Source organism: Perna viridis, chromosome 14 (genome assembly GCF_037379345.1).
Source record: "Perna viridis isolate PV_CMFRI_1.1 ecotype Kerala chromosome 14, ASM3737934v1, whole genome shotgun sequence".
In the NCBI taxonomy this organism is placed as follows: Eukaryota; Metazoa; Mollusca; class Bivalvia; order Mytilida; family Mytilidae; genus Perna; species Perna viridis.
The window spans coordinates 24,726,418-24,742,702 of NC_142458.1; the positions used below are offsets into that span (position 1 = coordinate 24,726,418).

Genomic DNA, 16,285 nt, shown 5'->3' on the forward strand with positions numbered 1-16,285 from the left:
TAACAAGTAAATATGTTTCTTGCAATTCATTAGCTCAGTAGTATTCAATTATTTATGCAAATAAAATTAAGATCTGGTCTTCATATCAACTAAAGATTTGAGGGACTCCTTTTTGGCCTTGAAAGATATTTAGTAATAAATTTACATTTAGGGAATTTATTTCTTGCAGCAATGTGACTGGAAGGATAAAATGTGTTGAATATTTTCATTCTAACACACTTATAAGTCAAAATATCCTTCCTATTATTTTTATTTTTATCATTTATAAACAGGAAGTGCAGAGCAGTGAGTTTAACCAAATAAAATTGGGGGGAAAATTCAAATTGATAAAAGTGTCTAGTATTTGAAAATCTTGTGTTAAGGAAATTATTTTCTTAAGCTGATATTGGTTTTATTTAATCATAATTGTTATGTAGGATAAATACTCTGTTTATCAGCTTTTGAACCTAATTGCCCATTAACTTTTTGATCGATTTAAAATTAGGGAAAAAGATGAAATGGAACAAAATATGTAAATATGTGTGAAGTTGGATCAGTAGTATAGATTTAGATTGACTTTCAGCTTATACATATTATAAAGGACAGTTCTAAATAGTATTTAAAATGCAATGTATGATCACAGTTTTATTTAACATCATTTAATGTTTGAAAGTTTATTCATGCTTCAAATTTCACAAGAATCAAAAACCACTGGTGCTTTCAGCAGTTATATTTCTTTTCAGGACTTACAGTGAATATTCCACCAATACAACCCACAGACAGGGGTACTAATTCTAGAAAACTTGTAACTGACATGAACCGTGTTCAGCCTGATGCCAAGTCACTCATTGGTTTACAATTTTTGATTGATAGTAGTAGAATAAGATTACAAGATGAAGTTCTTGGCAAGGTGAGTCAAGTTTCTATATCTTAAGTAGCCTGAAATTATGCCCAAAGACTATTCTTTCAATAATTCATTCAAAGGATATTTTTTTTGAAATTATTGATGAAAAAATAAAATGGAAGATAAGGTACATTTTCCTCCAAAACAGTAGAAAATGTGTTCCATGAAAAAAATATGAAGAATGATGTGACAATGAAAAATACACTTTTTGTACCTGTACACTATTGATATGATAAATACAGAAAATATGTACATTACACTCTAAAATTAGAATTTTGTATGTGTACTAAATTCTAAATTTTAAAATGCATTTTATAATTTATTGAAGTAGAGCAATCTTTGACAAAAAGCTTTGATATTTTTAAAGATAATTTTGGTACAATATTTCTTTCTCTAGTACTTTTTCTTTGTTTTTAAAATAAATTGTGTAATTCATGCACTTTAAACTCTAAACAGGGGTGATAGAAACATGTATTTAAGCCCAGTTGTTCATTGGCCTTTAATCTGAATGCTTACTATGAAGTTTATTGTTTCTTCAGGGACATTATGGTGAAGTGAGACTTGGAACACTATACAACAGTGCTGATAATAAACCTGATAATATTGTGGCTAAAACCTTGAAAGAAAGCCAGTATAAATCTGTACTAGAATCCGAGGAGTTCCAAAAGGAAGGTCTTATCATGTCTCAGCTGAAACATGAAAATATAGTTAGATTTATAGGAATAAGTGACAACAGTAAGCTATGTTTTTGTCTGTCTGTCTATTCTATTTGATATGATTCTAGGTTTTGCCTATAAGGTTTGGAATTGTTTGTACTCAAATAATAACTTTGTGTTGGGTAATGTCTCGACCAATGTGTATGACACACTGTACATTTGTGTTTAAAGTTCAAACAATCACTTCCTTTCTACATATGTCATTTTCGAAATAAGTCACTTCAGTCAGAATGATTTTGAGTCATTCATGTTTCAGAGCATCTACATATATATGATGTCACTGACACACAGGTCCCATGACTTTGTAACCAGTTATTGTAGATACAATTTGCATACCTGTCATTACTGAATTTTTTAACTCTTAGTTTTCATGTTTTTTTAATATTATACTAATTTTTATTATTATGGAAGTCAACAAAAATGTGAGAAAACGTACACAATAAAATTAGGACGTGCAATTAGTGTATTAGGCCGATTCTGCCTAATTGGAAAATATGAAATTAGAACTTTTTTTCTTGTAATATTAAAAAGACTAAAATTCTCATTACATCTCTGTACAATTTCCTGCTAATTACAGTCCCTAAACAAATTTGTGCAACTGTTTCATGGATCGATGACTGCTGACTGAATAATCACTGACGTATCAATAATCCATGACCAGTAACCTATCTGATTGCAGTTTTGTTATGTAAAATGATGGATGATTGGTTCCTGTAAATTTTAGAATTTCCATTGAAACAAATCCAATATAATACCATATTGAATTCACCTAAAATTTAAGACATTATAAATCTGCATATTGTATATTGTTAAAAATAAAACAAGTATAAGATAAAAGTACATAATTGATTTTTAAATCTGTTGCATTTGGTAAATATGTGTAAAAATTGACAAACAAAACAATGGAATCCATATAATATATTATCACTCAGTGGTCATTTGATGTAATCACCTGTTTAATGGATCGGTTTGACAGATTGATGACTGATTGGAAACTGATTGGTGATCAATGGTTGATCGCAATTATATACATTATATAATTACATATGCACAGATTGATTCAGGTACTGTTTCTCCCCCTTGAAAAACACTTTTTGAAAAATGGTTGTTATTTAAGCATACACGATTTATTGTCAAAATTCATTTTTAATGATTTAAAGATAACACTATTTCCACATTGAAAATAGTACTTATTTATGATTTTACAAGATGATAGAAAAGAATGCTCCATGTAAAATGTAGGATATATCTTTAAACATTTTTTTCATTATTTTAGAGCTGATCATGGAATGGGTTGAAATGGGATGTATGAGAGATTATTTGAAAAAGTCCAAAAACAAGAAGAAATTACTGTCAATATGTGAACTCCTGGACATCTGTAAAGACATAGCCACTGTAAGTAGTAATACTGTCAATTTAAAGGGTCTTAAATTTATAGAACCATGTATGTAAACAAATTATGAAATTACTATTGTTTACACAAAATGAATTACCTCCCCTGCAGTCTTCAATTCTTTTTAGCTCACCTTGCTGAAGGCCATGTGAGCTATTGCCATCATTTGTCGTAAACTCTTCTTCTCTGACACTACTTGACCAATTGGAACCAAACTTTGTATGATTATTCCTTTGGGTATCCTGCATAGAACTGAAGTGGGGATTTTAGCCAAATTCTGACATTGGTAAAAGTGTTCAGCATGATGAAATCCATCTGTGGTCAAGTTTTCGTTTTAATCTGTTTAGCCATGTTCGACGTTTTTTGCTATTTTTAATGTTGTTTCTTTCCAAAGTCTTCTCCTCTGACACTACTTGACCAATTGGAATCAAACTTAGTATAAATGTTTCTTAGGGTATCCTGCATGGAACTGACATGGGAATTTTTGATCTGTCAAAAAACTTGGCCACCGTCACTTAAAATAGAACATAGGGGTCAGACGGTAATTTTTCACATACACAGTCAAACCTCTAAAACTCAAACTCCAAGGGACCATTGAAATGTGTTTGAGCGATCAGAAGTTCGAGAAATTGAATTTCGTATATTTCCTGAATGTTTTCGTAGCCGGTTCAAATTCGACTTTATTGGTAGAAATTGCTTACTTCCTCCGACGTTGTGTTAGTTCATGGATATATTCATTCGCGTTCAGAAGATTATGTTGATTTGTGGACATTAAAAATGCTGTGTTTTCTTTTGAAAACGTTCAGAGTTCAAGTTCATTGGTCAATAATTGGTTTTCATCTGATTTTCTTTTGTGGTTTCACCGATGTCGGAACATTCTCAAAATTCAATCAGTTTTATGTTCAGATCAAAACTACTCAGTTACTGTTGACTTAAATATTACCTGTTACTAACTAAAATGACACTGATTAATGATAGGGTTTTAGTTTTTCACACCTTTCATTACCCAAGGTGACAAAATGGCTGATGAGTTTGAGTTAGTGATGGTTATTCTCTGAGATTTATTACCAAACGGACCAACTAGACAGTTCAAGTTTTCGAGAAATCGAAGTTCGAGAAATCCAGGGTTATTTATTATGATTGTATAGGAGAAAATTTTGGTACTTTGACTTGTGTTCAAGAAATCCCGGGTGTTTGAACCGTCTGAGTTTGAGCAGGTGAAGTTCGACTATCTCCAAAATCATTAGATTTAGCCAAATTCTTTCAATTCCTGAAATGATCCTTATTATAAGGCCTGCAGAAGTCTTCAAGGGATCAAAGTTGTCAGACAACTTTTAAGAGTTATTGCCCATGAAAGGTGAATAATGTCATTTTTTTTACAGTTTTCAGCCAATATCTTGAAAACTATGATAGATAGAAAGAAACTTTCCTTTCAATTGCTGAAATGATCATTTTGATAAGTCCTACTAAAGTCTTCTTGAGTCAAAATTGTTGGACAACTTGTTCAATTTATTGTCCTTGAAAGGGGATATTTAACCAGGTGAGTGATTCAAGCTTCTGGGAGCCTTTTCTTTCACATTTTCTATAATTTCATTAGTGCAGTGTATTTCACAAAAGATTTGTTTGCAATAGTTAAAAGAAATGGAAGAGTTACTCAAATTTCCATCATATTATTTTGCATCTTTCTCTCACATAGACCAAGACTCTAGTGTTAAGGCAAAAGAACTTGTTTGGAGTAAACCTCAAGTTAAAAACTGAACAATGACTCCCTTTCAATTGAAATCAATGGAATGAAGGAAAGTGTACATAAAATTTTCATTTGGATTTGAGAAATCCACCACAAAAAAATGGGCTTACAAACTTCAATCTATTACAGTGCATTCACGTTGTTCAACTGAAAAAAGCCCTTTAATACTATAGTGGTTGTCTCATTAATACATTACTACAGTAAAATCAATGCAGTTTGCAAAATATGTCCCGAAAAATTTCCGTTCACATGTTGTCCTGCCTCATGGGGATTTTCAGAACTTACCATGGATGTGTTGCAACTGCACTGTTCATGATGTGCAAGAGGCGGGCTTATGAATTGCACCAGGGGTTCAAATTTAATTTCAAAAGTGGAAGGTCCCTTGCCGTTCTGTGTTTGAAATTCATAGTTGACTTGAGGAAAAACAAAATTCCTTAATGAAATGTCAATTAAATTGGTCAAAGGGTCAGAACCTTGGTAAATGAAATGTCGAAGGTTAGAAATTTTAAACCCTGTATGCACATTACACAATAGCCTCATGATGCACAATCAGGTGAAAAATTGTAAAAATTGGAAAATTGTAAAAATTCTGGAATATATTTCTTGTTTTTATTGTTTAAAAGTTCACACAGAATTCACACACACACTTAATACAACAATTCAAATGATTAGCATTGCACTTGATAAATTGGCATGTTGAGAGATTCAGGAGGTGTTAGTATTAATTTAACTTCAGACATTTTTGACACCATTCAATCTTGAAGTGGAAAGAATCTTACTCAGTTTTATAAGGGGTAACCATTTGGTCTTTTCCAACCTATCAAAGCATCAGAATATTATGTGAGATGAAATGAATTTAGGTGATAATTGTCAAAGTTTCTCACTAAGGTTAGGTAGGGAACACCTTTGTACTTACATAATACATACGGTCAGGAATTGCCATACCACTGACACAGCAATCTGAGATACCTATCCTCTGACTGAGTTCTTTCGTCAAGCTTCCCAAAGACTACCCTGAACTAAACTAGTGACTTACAGACTATGAGTAGAATGTGTGTAACAAGAAACTGTACAAGACCTGGAAGGGTAGTCTACACCATTAAAACAAGGCCATCATCATTTACGTTTCTCCTGAATCTTTACAGGGAATGGGATACCTTGCATCAGAGAGAATTCTTCACTGTGATTTGGCTGCTAGAAATGTGTTATTGACCAGTAAGCTGAGGGCCAAGATATCTGATTTCGGTCTGTCTAAAATCCTGGATAAGGATAAGGATTACTACAGGAGGTCCAGTAATAAGAGTCTTCCAGCTTGGTGGTGAGTAACTAAAGTGAAACCTGTCTAAACCAGACCATGAATAAACCAAAAACCTGTCTAAACTAGACCCTGAATAAACCGAAACCTGTCTAAACCAGACCCTGAATAAACCAAAAACCTGTCTAAACTAGACCCTGAATAAACCAAAACCTGTCTAAACCCGATCCTGAATAAACCAAAAACCTGCCGAAACCAGATCTTGAATAAACTTAAAAATCTGTCTAAACCCACCCCAGAATTAACCAAAACCTGTCTAAACCAGATCCTTATAACCAAAACCCTGTAAACCAAACCCTGAATTAACCTTAAACCTGTCTAAACCAGACCCTGAGTAAACCAAAGACTTGTCTAAACCAGACCATGTATAAACCAAAAACCTGCCTAAACAGATCCAGGATAAACCAAAAACCTGTCTAAATCAAACCATGAATAAGCCAAAAACCTTCTAAACCAGGTCCTAAATATACCAAAAACCTGTCTGAATCAGACCTTGAATAATCCAAACTCTGAATAAATCAAAATCAAAACCCTGTCTAAACCAAACCCCAAATAAACAAAAAACCTGCCTAAACCAGATCCTGAATAAACCAAAAACCTGTCTTAATCAGACCTTGAATAAACCAAAAACCTGTCTAAACCAGATCCTGAATAAACCAAAAACTGCCTGAAAAGATTCTGAATAAACTTAAAAACCTGTCTAAACCAAACCATGAAAACCATCCTTCTCTCTCTCTGAATCAGGCCCTGAATAAACCAAAACTGGAATAAATCAAAAACCTGTGTGTACCTAACACTTTCATAAGTCCTTTTTTATCAGTTTAAATGTGTTTTGAATCTGGGTAAATGGTATATCTGTCTAAACCAAACAAATTCTACTGTTTAAAATCAGTTATATTTAGACAGGTTTTGCTGTATATCATACCTAAAAAATTATACTTTCTTTTGGCAAATGATTACATGTTATTTTGGTTAATTTCCATACTGACATGCCCCTTTTTCTATGGATTATATTTTACACATTTCTCCCATTACATCATTAGGGTATTAACAATCTATCCATGTAGAAACCAGGCAGACCTTATGATATGCCCAGCACAGAATTAATTTTATCCCATCAATTTTCTGATAAAATGTAATATTAAACTCATTCTGTGAGGGAATACTGTAAAAGTATAAATTATCGTGTTGCTACCTTTTTCTGATTCTGTTCGATGGAACATATTTGCAGGTATCAATTTTTGTGGTTTAAAAAAACTATTAGCTATATAAAATGTAAAAAAATCTATTTGTGAGTACTTTTTTTCGTGCTTCTCTGTTTACCAAGAAAATATTGAAAATAAGTACACCAAATAAAATAATAGGTTTACAGTTGTATTTTATAAGCATTTATTAATTTCTCATTTTCATGGACCTTTCAGAATTTATAATGGAATTAGCCAGATTTAACGTCTGGCAAAACTTTCCTTCTTTATGGTAATGTATAGAATGTCAGAATGTCCAAATCACTAGAGATTGGAAGCTTAAGGTCCACCCTGTGCATATTAAAAGTCTTTCATCATGACTTATAGGTGATATCCATTGAAGAAAGGATTTAGTTAGGAAACTGAAGTAATTTTCATAATATCATTTGTAAATGATATTTTATAAAAGGGAGTAATACCATCAAAAGGAGATCATTCATGTAAACTGTAGACTTGAAATCATAGTAGTGGCGACACCTTATACCTCAGAAGTATACATAAACAGGAATTTCTTATCATTCCTTAAATACTTTACAAAGCTTATGCTCATGAATATCTTAAATGATTTTCATGTAGATAATTGTAAACTTTCAGGTGTTCCCCAGAAGCATTGAAATACAGGAAGTTTACTCACAAAGCTGATGTATGGAGTTTTGGAGTGGTGATGTGGGAGGCATTTACTCATTGTGATTCTCCTCGAATCTGCAATGAAGCTACACATATACTTGAGACAATGGAGAAAGGAAAACGTTTACAACAACCAAAGGAATGTCCAGATAAAGTTTATCAACTTATGAGGGATTGCTGGGAATTCAATGAGGCCAATCGCCCTGATTTTCCTACAGTGGAAAAACGATGCAGGTATGACATAGAATCTATTTATTATTTGCCACCCATTGAATGTTTGTTATCATTCATTTCATTTTAAACACACTGTATCTTTTGACAGCATTGTTCAATATACTGAACACTTAATGCTTAATTTATTTTTGTAATGATCTCTAGAATATAGTCTGTGATTCTTTTTTTCTTTCTGAATTTTATGGGACTCCAGAGATTATTCTTGAATTTTCTCACACTGGGTCTATGACTCATTATTGTGACATGAAATGGGTGATTTCAAATAAAACAGTGGCCTAATAAAATTAATAATGCATTATTTTACAACAAAAATGGGCCGTTGACCCACATCTCCCTGTCTTTTTGTGCCTTTTTTGGCATTTTTAGGGCCAGTAGCCCTTGATCCTTTCCATAGTGATCCCTGGACTCTATGAATCATGACAGGAGGCTTCATTTCTCACTTTGAGAATGTTGTTTATGCTTGTAGTAGATTACTTCATACAGTACACTTATTCTTTGCTTTGAAGTTCTTTCACTTTTCAAATCCGATTATGAAATTAAAGTTTTCAGAGTTCAGTTTAGTTCAGTTTAGCAGCATACCATGTGCTAACGGGTCAGTTGTATATTATTGACCTTTCTTGGAATATTAAACAGCATTAAAAATTAAGGTCATCCTATAAGCCTTCACATTTAAGACTTACCTACCTTCTTTTACCAGGGAGATATTTTGTTTATATCTTGGCTGTCTGTCAATCTGTCTGTGTGTCACATTTTTAGCATATGCCCATATGTTTCTTAAATAACTGGAATGAAATCTTATACAGTTATAGTGGTCCATGTCAGTCAGTCTGTTTGTCATTCCATCATACTTTTGGTTTTTGGATGATAATCAAAGATCTGCACAACCAAGTTGTATTATCTCAACCTGTAGGTAACTTGGACATTATGTTTACTGTTGTCCATGTCTAGCATTGTCTGTCCAATATCTTAGCAACCTTTCATTTGATGGCAAATTTGGTATGCTGCTTCAACTTGATGGGTTGTAGCATTTTCATTTTTTTTGTCTGTTACACTTCTTCTTGTTTGCAGAATTGTTGCTTAATTTGTAGGTCGTAAATTTTTGTCACAAAAATTCCAGCATTTCAGGGGCTGCTCTGGCTTCCAAAATTCTGTCGCCAGAAAAATCGCCACCAGTCATATTTTGTCGCCAATTTGCAGAAATTAGAGCCAAAGGGTGCCAACAAAAATTATATATATTTTTTTTTAAATATGACAGTATTAAGTCCCCTGATGAATTATCTTTGTCAATTTATCAAAATAACCTCTCCATTCTTGACATACATGTACCCAAGATTCATTTTTGATGCATGTATGAAGCAGGTTTTAAGCTGCAGTTTGTAACTATTTATATGCAAAATAATAATGTACTACTCCAGAAACAGGTGTTTTATTTCTATAAAGGACTTTCTATCACTATTCTCATATACATGTAGTAACTGATTTTAAAACATGTTCACCTTTATCCTGTATTGTCTAATTTATCTTACAATATAATTTGATTTTTTTTTATGTTTTTAACAAACTTGATTCTTTTTTTTTTCAAGTGATAAAATTTCTACCATTTTGTAACATGGACCATTAATTGTGTCCCTGCTTAATTAATATGATATCTGAATAGTATTTCCTAAATTAGATTTTGGGAATCCTCATTCTATTTGTTTACCAATTTTCCTGCCAAAAAAGTCACATGGCAAAAGTGTAAACAAATGTCATCCATATTTTTATTACTTCTTCATTTCGAAGTGTTCAGGCACTGCCTGAAGGGATAATCATTGTTAATTGGGTTAACTTAATTCTACTATTAGGTAAGCCTGTTTTTGAATGTATCACAAGGTTAAATAGGGCTGTGAAGCTTGTATGTAGCCACGTGCACATGACCCTAATTGTGTTTACCTTTGACCAGACGATGAGAATTTTGATTGGCTCAATAATATATTTACATTTGATTGACACCTTCCATGACATGATCGTTCATGGTCAATTAACTGTGACCAGGTGTCAACACAATTGTTAAATTAGAGAGAATATCTGTTGCTGATAAACTTCCTGTCAATTTTAATATACAAAATTTATCGTTTACGTAAATCTTTGTTCCCTAAATATTTACAAAACTTCTAGAGATTGATTTGAAATTTGGCATGCTTCTTCCCCTGGTTGGTTTGTAGCATGTGTACGATTTTTGACTAGGTTGGACATCATATTCCTAATAATTCAGTTGATCTATTACCTACTCAGCAAGTGGAAGGTATAGGTTACAGACCACCAATTCAACCAATGAGCATTTGGAACGTACGCAAAAATAGTCCTACGCAGAAATTATCTCTGTTCCTCATAGTGCTGTCAAAAAAGTTCTCATCTCATTTAAAAAATTTAAACAGTTTCTGAAAGGAAAAACATTTCTGTACATTTTATAGGTGCATTTTGCTTCTTGTGATGCGAAGCCTAATCACCATAATGATTTCTAAATATACCCCTATCTTGTGAAAACACTGGGATTTCCCATGCTATTTATAGACACTTCACTTCCGGTGACCAGTACTGCACTGCAAGTCTGCTAACCCCACATGCCATTCTGAGGATTGTGAGCTGACATATGTAGAATCATGTTGATATATAGTCCTCTGCAGGTTAAAGTTAAGGTAAAGTCCAGAGAAGCCATGGAATATTGTGAAATTTGCATAGAAGCCTATGGGAAGTGGAATTAGTTATTTCTAGCCTTAAATATATTAGAATCACCTTGACTGTCTGTTCATCCTCCTATCTGTCAGCCCATCCTTCTATCTCTCAGCCCATCCTTCTCTCTGTCAGCCCATCTTTTAATTTTTCTGTCAGCCCATCCTTTTATTTGTCTGTCCATCCTTCTCTCTGTCTGTCCATCCTTCTATATGTCAGCCCATCCTTCACTCTGTCATACCATCCTTCTATCTCTCAGCCCATCCTTCTCTCTGTCAGCCCATCCTTCTCTCTGTCCGTCCATCCTTCTCTCTGTCCGTCCATCCTTCTCTCTGTCAGTCCATCCTTCTATCTGTCAGTCCATTGTTCTGTCTGTCAGCCCATCCTTCTATCTCTGAGCCCATCCTTCTCTCTGTCAGCCCATCCTTTTATTTGTCTAGCCGTCCTTCTCTGACTGTCCATCCTTCTATATGTCAGCCCATCCTTCTATTTCTCAGTCCATCCTTCTCTCTGTCAGCCCATCCTTTTATTTGTCTGTCCATCATTCTCTGTGTCTGTCCATCCTTCTATATGTCAGCCCATCCTTCACTCTGTCAGCCCATCCTTCTCTCTGTCTGTCCATTCTTCTCTTTGTCAGTCCATCCTTCCATCTCTCAGCACATGTTTCTCTCTGTCAGCCCACCCTTCTCTCTGTAAGCCCATCTTTCTATCTCTCTGCCCATCCTTCCATCTGTGTGTCCATCCTTCTCTCTGCCAGCCCATCCTTCTGTCTCTCAGCCCATCCTTCCATCTCAATCTGTCCATCCTCTCTGCCAGTCCATCCTTCTATCTCTCTGTCCATCCTTCCATCTGTCAGCCCATCTATATGTTTCCACAATTATCATCAACTTCCAATTGATCGATTGAGTTCAAATTTTGTATATGGCTTTTAAATAGATGGGGATTGAGTTGTAAGTGATTTTGGTTGCTGTCTGACTCCCTGTATGTATGGGAGTATTTCTAGCAGGACTATGCATGTAACTTTTTATTTATGTTTGAGACCTTGGTTAAGTAATTCTTTCAGTTTCTGTTCATTGTTAGTTTGAATTTTAGGGTTGGCACTCTGTACACATCTCTTTTTGTTTCAAACTTTTATCTGACAATGCTTTGAGCCATACAAGCTAAGTTTGTTACTTGGGTATATGCTTAAAATGTAGCCACATACTGGTGTGGCAGGACAGCTTACCTGTGTTGTAGTAGCTTCGGTGAGATTCAAATAGCCAGTTAATTGACTTGGCTAAAGGATTAATTCTTTAGCCAAATCGGTTTGTCGCTGGCTTGTCACCAAGCAGTCTAGGGTTTGATCCTTGGTTGTAGAGTATAATTTTGCGAGTCAAAGAATGCTCTCCCATTACACTGATATATATTTACCTATCTTGAGGTTTGGCAGGTTTTCACTTTGAAAACTTGCAATGTTTCTGTATTATAGTGATATTAAATTAGATCAACTCAATCTTTTATTTTTCTGGTTTAATTTGCCATGAGGGGAGACATGGTTTTTGTGAAACTAATTGATATTATATATGTTTTAGTGAGCTAGTTTATATACAGAAGGAGACACAAAGAAAGCAAGAAGTCACTTCAAATTCACAGAATGAAACAGGATTGGGGCAAAGCAGATCTAAAGAACAGAAAGACACTACAAAGGGTGATAACTCTTCAGAAAAAAGTGTGCAAAATGACAAAACAATGGAAGAAAAGTCTTCCATTAAAGAAGGAAAATCACTTCATATTCAAGGGGAAACGACTCCAGAACTTATTTCAGTTACAACAGCCCAAGCAAAAAGCTTACCAGTTAGAACCAATGAAGGGCCATTAACTCAAATGGAGGCAAATTGTTCATCAAAAATACAAAGCCTAGGACCATTACCTCCTGTTCCAATTGATTACTTGTTAGACAAGAAAACCATTAAATACAGTAGTGAAGATAGGCTTGGTGATGTAAGTAACTGTATTTCTGTTTCCCTCACTTTATTTTTGCCCCATCCGTCTGTCTGTCCATCAATTTTTGTAAGCTTCACTCCTCAGAAAATACTGCCCCTTCATGGTGTTTTGTAGGTAGTTAGGAAATGATTTGAAGTTGTACATAGTACCAGATAAATGGAGTAATGACTTGATTGACTTATGCTGGTCAACTGTTCAAAGAAGTTTGACAAGGATATTTAAAAGTTGTGCCAGAATAAAAAAAAAAAAAAACAACATTTTCTCCTAACTTTTGATTGTTATACTTCAGTTAATTTTTTTGTAAATTCATATAAGTTTTCTATCGGTCTTTTGTAGGGTAATTTTGGCCAAGTGTTCAAAGGAAGATGGAAAAATAAAGATGGTGAAGTAATAGATGTAGCCATTAAAAAATTTAAGGAAGATTCTAATGATATTGAAACAGAAGTGAATATTTTAGTAAAGCTTTCACATCCTGGTATTGTCAAGTTACATGGCTTTTGTCGAACAGGTGAGAACATTAATGTTTTTTGTCTTATTATTGTTAAATTTAGCAGTCAGTTTTGTAATTTAAGAATTGAATACAGCTAATGACTTCCTTTAAAAAGGCATGATACTGCTAGAGAGAAAATAAATTACCCGTGTAGTGCCTCCTTAAGTATTGGTTATGGATGCCATTTTATACTGATATTTGGCTTTTTTATAATGAAACAGAACAAGTTTTTTGATTTACATATGTGATATATGTGTTAAAAAGTAACGGGACTGTAATTAGTAATTTTTCATTGTGAAAACAGTGGAAGATTAATAGAAACTGCAAATTAAAAACTGTTTAATGTAAAAAAAAAAAGGACAAGTAGTATGGCTCGCGGGAGCCTCTTGTTATGTTATGATTTCGTAATGTATATGTATGTGAAAAGGGTTGTCAGGACATGTTTTAGCAGTATCTTGTTTTCAGATGTTTTGATGGTGATGGAGCTGGTTGAGAATGGTGATTTGGTGAAATATTTAAAGACACGTCAACTTGAAAAAAATCCTGTGGAGCAGAAACAGTTGATGAAGTTCTGCTTGGGTATTGCTCAGGTAAGTTATAGAAATACTTTATGGTAGGTAATGATGATTTAAGGATTGTTCAAGTTATAAAATACAACCAACTTGGGGAGAAGTTATGCCTCGTGGACAATAAAGCAGTTTCTGACAAGCATAAATTGTGCCAAATTTTGTTTTGTAAGCATAAATTGGTCAAAATGATAAACAATAATTATAATATGATTTGTAATGGATTTGAGTCCAATCTAAGATTTGATCTTTAATCAAAAATGTTATTTAGTTTGGGATTATTTAAGATGTGGACTGCAGACCAATTGAAGTTACATCACTGTACCAATTCAGTTTATACAAAATAATTAAAAAAAAACCAAACAGACAACAAACAGACAACTAGTGAGGAAGCTCAGCTCATTACAAATCAATTTAAACAAAGTATCCAGATGATGCATGAATTGACAAACTCTGATACTGTAATAGCAACGATTGTTAGAGCAGAATCAGAAGCTGAAAAGCCAAGGGACAAAACCCTTAAACAGGAACAGGAAGACAATACATGTTAAAAGAAAAGAGCTACTAGGAATCCTCCAGAAACTGGTAGTATGGACCAGGTGCACTGGTAGGGAAGGTATCATCTGTTTTTCTAGAAACACCAGCCTAATTGAACATGAGAGGATGATGACAAATTGAACCCCCAAAAAATGAAAATTATTATCTTCTACTAATTTCAGTGAAACATATCTGAACTTCTCAGGTTGAAGGTTTGTTTTGTTTAAATAAGTAATAGGTTCACAAAGGTCAAATGCTTGATTAGCTGTGCAAAACTCAGATTATAGTATGTGAATGTCGGTCAGGCAGGTGGGTGGGAAAATTATTTATGTAAGGCTTTTCTCAGCAACTACTAATCATAGCCTCTTAACATTTTTGTATTCAGCATCAGGTATGGGTCCCATATTGTGGGATTTGATTTCTGGCTTGTCAGACATCTACTCCCTGTTTATTGAAATTCAGCCATGTCTGTCTTTGATCCATTTTGATTAATCGAGGTATTATTTAGACAGTTTTCATGGTAAATTCATATTTGTTTTATGTTATTTCTTAGGGAATGGAATATTTGGCGGGTATGAATATAATCCACTGTGACTTAGCAGCCAGAAATATACTACTGACCAAAAATCTGGAAACAAAGATATCAGATTTTGGATTGTCAAAGATTCTAATGGAGAAGACTTATTACATAAGATCTGCTTCAAAGTCATTCAATGTTTCCTGGTGAGTTTATTGATGGACTGTAGCCAGCTGGTGATGTGTAATTGGCTGAAATACAATCCTAGGGATTTTCTTACCACTTCGGCTTGTCTTTTAACAAGTTTAATTTAGTGAATTGATTACCACCAGTCCACATGTCACATATAAATCCAATGATTTTGTTTGTGTGTAACCTGCAACAGAGTTTCTAAGTAATGGCCTTTGTTTAATGTTGTCTATCTATCCCTCACAAGGACTGCATTGATGAAATCCTCTGTAACAAGAAGTCAAACTTTATTGAAAGTTTGTACGTTAGTTTGATATGGAGGGAACCAATATTCAAACAGAAATTAAAAAAAAATGATATAATACAAGGATAAAGACTAGACAGGGAAAACAGACACACAAAACAAAGACCAGACAGGGTAAAGAGTCAAACAAAACAAAGAATCTGAAATAACCAAAATAATAAATACAAAAAAAACAGAAACAGATATTTCAGGCACTTGATCATATATCCATATCTGATTTTACAAGAGAACTGGGATTTATACATTACAGAGTTTAACCCAGGGTGTAGATATATGGCTATGGATGGCAATTATTTTTACATGTGATCGTTTCCTTCTCTAATTAGATGATAATACTGAATTAGTTTTTTATCTGATTTTTAAGGTGTTCACCAGAGTTTCTTAAGACAAGAAAACTTTCAATAGGATCAGATATCTGGAGTTATGGCATTGTAATGTGGGAAATTTTCTCCCATGGTGACGACCCCAATATTTGTCAGACAGGTGAAGTACACATGGATAAAGTGGCAGCATTTATACAGGAAAAAGGATGTACATTACAAAGGGTGGAAGGGTGCCCTGATCACATCTACAGTCTGATGCAAGATTGTTGGAAACAAGAGTCAAAACACAGACCCAAATTCTCTGATCTCGTCAAGAAGTTTCAGTGAGTTGTTACTATTTAATCTGTAATAAAAACTAGTCCTTTAATATTCTCACCCTGAAACACCACAATGCTTCATGGTAAAGTACAGGATATTAACCTATCTTGGATATTGTATAGGGGATGATTCTTTGATATTAATATTTTGATCTGAAGAAATCTTCCAAGCCCATAAACTTGGAAGA

General features: G+C 33.9%; 1 protein-coding gene across 2 annotated transcripts in view; it reads left to right on the top strand.

Moving 5' to 3' along the window:
* Positions 1-16,285, top strand: part of LOC148598739 (tyrosine-protein kinase JAK2-like) — a 44,305-nt gene that overhangs the window by 22,686 nt on the left and 5,334 nt on the right. For both annotated transcript variants that reach the window (XM_088560055.1, XM_088560054.1), the window contains 10 exons: positions 723-889; positions 1,423-1,618; positions 2,876-2,994; positions 5,885-6,057; positions 7,893-8,159; positions 12,443-12,851; positions 13,191-13,362; positions 13,810-13,934; positions 15,001-15,170; positions 15,822-16,103. In XM_088560055.1, coding sequence (XP_088416181.1) covers positions 723-889; positions 1,423-1,618; positions 2,876-2,994; positions 5,885-6,057; positions 7,893-8,159; positions 12,443-12,851; positions 13,191-13,362; positions 13,810-13,934; positions 15,001-15,170; positions 15,822-16,103 — 2,080 coding nt within the window. The remainder of the gene's footprint in view (positions 1-722; positions 890-1,422; positions 1,619-2,875; positions 2,995-5,884; positions 6,058-7,892; positions 8,160-12,442; positions 12,852-13,190; positions 13,363-13,809; positions 13,935-15,000; positions 15,171-15,821; positions 16,104-16,285) is intronic.